This window comes from Anopheles darlingi, chromosome 3 (assembly GCF_943734745.1).
Source record: "Anopheles darlingi chromosome 3, idAnoDarlMG_H_01, whole genome shotgun sequence".
Classification (NCBI taxonomy): domain Eukaryota; kingdom Metazoa; phylum Arthropoda; class Insecta; order Diptera; family Culicidae; genus Anopheles; species Anopheles darlingi.
The window spans coordinates 30,193,439-30,200,938 of record NC_064875.1 but is presented as its reverse complement, the minus strand read 5'-3'; the positions used below and the strand labels follow the sequence as shown (position 1 = coordinate 30,200,938).

Here is a 7,500-nt window from a genome sequence, read left to right as displayed (position 1 = left end):
CGGGACCAACCAGCAGCACAGATATGGTGGCGCAAGGACCAGCTGCTGCTGCTAGTGGCACCAACCGTCGCAAGTTCTCCGACGAAAGTGACAAACGTCGACGTCACAGTGACGAAAGACGGCCAAGGAAGTTCTCGCCACCGGAGGGTATCTATAAGCAGAATCCACACCGTTCCTCCTCCCAGCACAATCTCTACTACCCACGGCAGCCACCCCAGCGGACCGCCTCCCAGAGCAGTCTACATCAGCTGCGACACATGGGCGATATGAGATTTCCTTGAGCTTAACAACCATCCCCCCCCCCCCCTGGCGAATCCTTCTCCCTCCCCCTCCCTCAAAAAAGAGAGCCAAGCATTACCATTTCATCAAAGAACGAACTGATTCTGTGTATAACCACCAGCCGTCCGGTTGATCGGTCGGTCGGCCAGTGGATCCCTTGTGGCGTGTGTGTGTGTGTGAATGATGGAACGAATGGACGAACGAACAAATGAGTGAGTGAATGAGTGCATGTAGTGCCCGAATCTACCTTAATCTACAAAATTAACTGTATTGCGATGACCGGCATGGACAGCCAGCGCAAAGGCTTAATTTAAGTATATACTCAAACTGTCATGTTCTGTTGGCGCTCGATCGAACTTTCAACGCATTATCGGCGAGCTGAGAAGCCTCTCCTCTCGCTTCGATAACGGCAAAGGGGAACGGGAGCTCTCTTGCGTACTCTTGCGTATCAGTACTAGGTAATGGCGCTGGCTTAGGTTTATAGATAGATTCTCTTCTTTCGCACTCTATATCCTTCCTTCCCTCGATCTGTCTCCTATTCACCAAAAAAAAAAAAAACGGACGTTTTCCATTTGGTGATTCCGTCGTCTTTTATGGTACTACTACTACTAGTGCTGTAATGGGTGCTTGTAAAATATAGTTGGTTCTTTATGCTTTTCCTTGTAGAGAGAGAGGTACACCTTCCAAGAGGCTTTCAGCGTTGCTTGAGGGGGTTGCTTCCTCGTATTTTGTAGCAAAGTTGCAAAGTTAATTATCTGTTAAAACACGATGCTCTCACAACTGCTAGCGGGCCGGCCTTGCGACCGGAGGCAGTGAAGTGGAAATGTATGTATCACGAACCGTCTAAGACTAAGGGATAAGTATTAATGTTAGAAGAAAACGATGTTGTAGACAACGTCCACCAATGTATAAACGTGGACGATTACGGTCTACCGGAATAAGAGGATCTGAGTAGGAACCGCTCTATTGCAAGAGTACACACGCGTATGTAAATGGTAGCTATAGTGGAGTAGTATAGCGATGGTACTTTGGTCCCTACTACAACCGCAAACCGTTAAAGGAGCTATTAGCTGTGTTAGTGCTATAACTGAAATTGTTTCACGGATCAAGCGCAATCCTTCCTGTATCTTTTGTGACCTCACACCTGTACCCAACAATCTGGGCGTAAATGTTAATGGGTTTCCTGTGGATAAGATAAGGCACTTTCATAACGAATCATGCTAATGGCTTGTTTTGCTAGCATCATCGAACCGGACCGGACAGCGGCGGGCCTGTGTTTTCTGGGTCAATAAATTATAGGCGTATGAAACCGAAAAACGTAGCCCAACTTAGAAGCTAAGGTTGATAGCACAATCAGCATATCCAAATCTTGGGCGCCTCAGGGGAGCCCCGCAGAGCCTCCATTGTGCTGTTTCCTAGCTTACAGATTGAAATAAAATAAACAAAACAACAAACCCCGTATTGAAACTTTTTTCTTTCCACTTTTGTTGCAAATTCGAAAAGGAACGCTGCAGATGATAAAACAGAGTATTTGAAAGTCCTGATCGGTGTATATAAGTATATTTTGTCCATTGGTCATAAGTCTACAAAAAAATACGGCTTAAAGCTATGCTTATAGTTCAAATATCCGCGGTGATCCATCAATGGTTCTGTCGTTTCTATTTCAACCCCTTTCCCATGGCCTATGCTCGATTCCTAGACATTCTTTGTAAATCTGAGAAACGCGAATGCAAAGTATTATGAATAAATAGTAATAGTAACAGTAAATCATGCTAGCTTAACGACTTCGAGACATCCATTGCAGAGTACTTGCTATAGAATTAGGCTCATTGTTAAATCAATGTCTTAATTTGGCAATAAAATTGATGGTGTTTAATGGAAAGATGATGTGATCTGAACGATAGCTACAATAAATCTAAAGGCATCGCTCACCTCTATCATGCAAAGGTTCTGGGCGTTTTTCTTAACAGTTACTTTTTCGAACCGGGCTGCTTAAAATAATCTTCTAGTAGTGCCATCATTTCAAGGCGTGATTTCTGTGCCAACTGTTGGTGAACAAATCCGTCAATAATCTGCGCTAAGGTCATCTGGCCCTCGGTCGTGGTGGTGCTCATGGCTGGTAAGTTGCTCAGCTTTTCGAATATGCTTTGAACCAATCCTATCGTATCGGGGCACGTTTGTTCCGATGCGCTGGAGTTGCTGGTTGCGGTTTGGTGCTGGATGGTTTTAAAGATGTGATCGATCATTGCGGTCGTCGAAAGGCGCTGACACACCATGGCACTTGAGTTTTCTTGTATGGCGTGATTGAGAAATTCTACCGGGTAGCGTTCCGACAGTTCATCCAGCACGATATGGCAAACTTTGGCGTCCTTCATCATCATCGACGACATTTGCTTTGCCAGAGAGCGTGCCGTTTTGTTTTGCTCCAAAGACCTGTTTTCGGAGAAATACCGCTCTACCATATCATCCAGCGTGTAACGCTTCAAGACGTGTTCCAAAATCGCCTCTTCCGATGCAAACTGATAGCCACCGGCAGTAGCATTTCCATCCACATTAGTCTTTTCATTAACTTTTGCTGCCGTCTGCTCGGTGGAGGTCGATTCCGTTGGGTTCAACTTTTCACCCCTATCGGCAACAGCACTCCCAACAAACGTGGACACCTGCAACGGTGACATCATCGTATCGGTTGCATCGTGTATGGCAAAGTGAGAATCATCCAAAGATTCTGGTGATGATGTAAGCTCTTCTTCCTCCTCCTCATTTTCTTCACCGTCTTCAGTGTGTTTTTCCAACTCAGCATCCTGATTCATTGCCACACCGCCATGAGGCAAGCAATGCTGCTTTTGAGTGAAGCTTTCTAGCTCCGAAATGCTGTCCGTGCGACTTCTGCGACGCATTTTAAACTTTGTCTTTTCCGGGCAGCGCATCGGAGACAGGCTTCTACATTCCTCCTCTTGCAGCAGGTACTCCTTCGTCACAGACACGGGTGGATCGTGGAAACTGACGCGCTTTCGTTTGTTAGCCGGTGTCTCGTTTTCGTCATCGCTGTCATCGGAATTACCGTGACGACGCTTTAAAATACCAACCGCCGGTGAGGCTTGCGGTGAGGGAAGCACCTTGGAAAACACCAGATACTGCTTGTTGACCTCCTTCAGATCATCGTTCGGAAGGGGTTTTGTGCCTGTTTCCGGTGACAAAGTACCTTCGTTCGCCATTGACGTCGCGCTCGCTATGATGGCACGCTTTCGCATGAGCATACGGTTGGCCGAGGAGTTACCGGACTGTTGGGCATTGGGAGTGGAACAGTTCTGAGGCGGTGTAATAGGTTTTGGTGACTGATCGTTTTGCTGGTTTCGTATCAAGTTGATAAGATGTGCTCCTCGCCCTCCCATACCAATCAAATTCGTCGATGGACTTCGTGGTGTGCTTCCCGTGGTTGACATGATCTTTTTTAACCCCGCAACCGAAGACATTCCTGCACTGCCACCTGCCTGAGGACTTGCTTTGGAACGACGAGATATAAATGCAGGTGACTGTGCGAGTATCGGCGCAGGCTCTCGTTCCTTATCCATAATTCGGCTGGAAGATCGCCGATCGGCGCTACGTGCCTGTGCACCAATATCGTTCGTGGACGAACTCGCAGTAGCTATCGGTGAGATGTTCGACGTGCTGCTCAACAGATTCACAGTGCGCTCTTTCGTAAGGTCCAATTCGGGAGACGAGACGATGGAATGATTTTGTGATTTGTCCAATGGTTCCATAGTAACATCCAAATCCTTCATCGGCGAAAATTGAGCTTTAGCCAGGGGCAACGCATTATCATCGGTGGGAATAGCAACCGCAGATGCCGATGGTAGAGTACCACCTTCTGATTCGCTTTGTTCCGTCGCATCTACCGCCTTGCATACCGGTTGCTCTGAAGCGGATGAAGCAGTGCTTGATGGAGGAACGGATGTTTCCTGCTGCTGCTTCGCTACTTCTTCAGAAACCGTCACAATCGGATTGATGGGATCTGAGAGTTTCGTCTCTTTTGGCGTGGTACCTTCCAGCAGATGACTTTTGATCGGCTCCAACGCCACCAACGGACTGGTATCTGACATTTTCTTGGGACTGTTTAGCAACACAGAATTATTGATGATCTTTACAGGATCGGTCAAATCCGTGGACCTCTTTTTAAAGGGTGATAGAGTGCATTTTACCAGATTAGTTACGTTATTATTATCCAGATCTTTTTTCTTCAGTGAACTGCTACTCGCACTTATGTTTGCCTGCTCGTTCTGTTCAACACTAACTCTTCTCAATCTTTTCGTAGGAGAATGTCTCAACTTGTCTACGGTCGCTTGCGCTAAGGCGCGATTTGTTGTTGGACTTCTAGGGCCCTGTTTCGCTTCAGTCTCCAATGAAAGTCGTCGTGTATTTCGTTTTGGGCTTTGCACCATTTCGATCTGCTTTTCAACCAAAGGCACTGGCTTGTTTGTAATATCATCTTCAGACGTTTTTTCCGTAACAGTTGGCTTTACTGGTATATCTTCCTTTTCAGTGTTCTTCGTTTCGTCAGTCTCCATCGGTTCATCGAGGGGCAAAGCTTGAGCGTCTTCTTTCTGGATATTGTCATTATCAGTGTTAGTTTCGGGTTGTACTGGGCCCTTACTAACAGTATCGACCGCAGTAACGACCATCGGAGGCGATTCATTGACACGTGATCGACGTAAGGAAACCTTTCGTCCTACTATAGACCGGGCAGATTCCGTAGTTTGTTGTGACGATTCAATGATGTCTTCAGACGATTGGTCCTTTTCCAAGCTCTGCTTGCTTTCGCCCGGCTTATCGTTGGACAGTTCAAGCGAAAAATTAAGATTTTTCCTTGAAGATTTTACTTCTTTCTGACCAACGGTTTTAGTGGTCTGCTTTGACATTGAAGCGCTCACCGGGGGTAAGTTTTTGTTGGCCACCGGCCGTCGCTTCTTCTCACTTTCAGCCTTACGCTTCGGTTCCAGTGCTTTGCGGCGTGTCGTTCGCATGCCCGGTACCTCTGAGCGTCTTGTTCGTGGCATATTCATTACATCTAAGCTTTTTCCTGCCACTGTATCGATGCGCAACTGTTCGAGGGCGGAACGGGCTCGATTTTTCCGTTGCTTGGTCGGTGCCGACTTCTCTCCATTGTCACTTTCCGATTCCGTCGGTGGATCGTCTTTATGCGTGTCAGTCGGTGGATCAGGTACCATATTGGCGTAATTGTTTTCCTTATCTGGGGGGTTCACGTTTGTCATGACAATCTCTTGTGGTGTTTCTGTGATGGTTGTGGCAAGTGGTTCACTGGCACAATCCGGAACAGGATTTTCTGTCGGCTCTGTAGCTGTTACTGGCGTCATTTCAATGTCGACACTAGAAGATACCACCTCAGGTGCGCTTGTGTCTTCTGTTACAGCCGCTTCAGCCGTCTTAACCCTTGTCGGTGTCCAGGGTTTGATGACAAAGCTGTCCTGTGATTGGGACATATCGTTGTAAAGTGCAGGGATATCATTCCGCTTTTCTTTCATTTTTTCCAACTGGTGTTCAGTGAGCTGATCGGGTTTGAAATTCCATACCGAATCGATGACTACAAACTCTTCATCCCCTTTCGATTTTGCTTGTTTGGGCGCTTGTATACCATCACAGATGTCCATACACTTGCGGATTTCTGGTTGCTTCCAGTGTTTGCGCATGTACATTGGCAAATCGAGCATCGTTTTCAGTAACATTTTGCAGTTCCATTTAATCTCACTCGGCTGCCGTTGTAGCTCGTTCATCATGGTGGGATTCACAAACTTTCCAGCTATTACGTTCAAGGTGCGTTTGATTTCAGCCATTGCCAACCCTTGCTCGTTGGCTACCATTTCACCTATCGCATGCCGTATCGGCATTATCAATGTCAACAGACCACATTTGCTCATCCGCGTCACTAGCTCCCGGAAGTGCCGTAGCATTACATCTAAACGATCCAGGTTAATCTTGTATACTAAACCCTTACGCGTGAGATCCTTAAATAACTCGATTACTTTTAATGGTGACTGCGTGGAATCGAAATCACCGGGAACAAAGCTTAAAATATGGCAAACGTAATCCGCCACCACTTCAAAATTGAACGAATACTTCGCTACAGTCATGGCTTTGATCATCTCACAGAAGCCGTTCGCGAACTCGCATGATCGCTGATCGTTCGAGACGATCGGTCTGTATAGCTCAATCCATTGTTTTTGCACCGTTTCCTTTACCACCAGCTGGTCGAATTCAAGAGGGTAAAGCAAAAAATGCATAACCGTCGAACGATGTTTCTCGAACCCCTTAGGATCTTCTTTAATTCGTTCCATCAGACCGGAGGCAATATGGCAATAGATGTGTGTACGTATCACGCCAAATTCAACCATCGCCGTATGGTCCATGCCTTCGGGGTCGCAAAGGAATTGAATCGTCTTTTGAAGCATCTCCCAATATCCCTGCTGTTGGCAGTAACGTTTCAGATCAAACACATGTTCCACAATTTCCTTAGATCTACTGTGCAAGGAAAAAGAGAGAAGAAAGTATATAATTTCCAATAGATCCGGGACAAGCAATAATCATATCCACTCTTATTTACCTCTCAGGACAAGGCATTGTTCTGTTTAGTACGGTCGGCATAAAGTGTTTATAGTTTTGTGTCAAACGGTCGGGGGAATCGGTGCCAATACGTACAGTAAGCAGATCACTTTGGGCCACCAGCAACAACGTATCGTACAACAACTCAAGTAACACCGAATCATTATTCCGCTTTACGGACTGCAGATCAAAAGAGAAGGACAGAGATTTAGTTTTTATATTCAAACAAATAAAGCGGGCAATAACATACCAGGTTGAGTAGTGCCGTCATATCGTCCCGAAACCACTGAATCACCTCACCTCTCGATTCCAGCTCCTCGGCTCTCGCTATAAAGTTCCGCCATAGACACCGATTTAGCTCCACATAGTTGAGATGTTTCATCTGCGAGAAAAGCACCGTACACTCTGTGCACGAGTTAAGCAACAGCTTTACTTTGGCCCTGAACAGCGGATCCGATATAACCATTCCTTTGTCGCTACAAGCAAAAACCAACGGGTTTTTATTGTCGGCACCACCATCGAGAGTTAATAATGTTTTGGTAATCTCGGGAGCGGGTCCGAGTAGATGCATTAACGCGATGGCTGATAGTTGCTTTATTGATTGAT

The 7,500-nt window shown here is 46.3% G+C and overlaps 2 protein-coding genes across 3 annotated transcripts in view; one reads left to right on the top strand and one right to left on the bottom strand.

Moving 5' to 3' along the window:
• The window catches only part of LOC125956805 (patched domain-containing protein 3), a 51,057-nt gene extending 50,183 nt beyond the window's left edge, over window positions 1–874 (top strand). Inside the window, exon 10 of the mRNA XM_049689015.1 lies at window positions 1–874. This exon is cut by the window's left edge and continues 1,369 nt beyond it. Coding sequence (XP_049544972.1) covers window positions 1–281 — 281 coding nt within the window. The 3' untranslated portion in view covers window positions 282–874.
• Window positions 875–1,447: 573 nt separating this feature from the next.
• The window catches only part of LOC125956804 (uncharacterized), a 7,479-nt gene continuing 1,426 nt past the window's right edge, over window positions 1,448–7,500 (bottom strand). Inside the window, exons 3-5 of one of the 2 annotated variants that reach the window (XM_049689013.1) lie at window positions 7,145–7,500; window positions 6,896–7,074; window positions 1,448–6,813 (exon numbers count right to left, since the gene is read on the bottom strand). The exon at window positions 7,145–7,500 is cut by the window's right edge and continues 2 nt beyond it. In XM_049689013.1, coding sequence (XP_049544970.1) covers window positions 2,250–6,813; window positions 6,896–7,074; window positions 7,145–7,500 — 5,099 coding nt within the window. In that variant the 3' untranslated portion in view covers window positions 1,448–2,249. The remainder of the gene's footprint in view (window positions 6,814–6,895; window positions 7,075–7,144) is intronic. The other variant, XM_049689014.1, reaches the window with a different exon arrangement.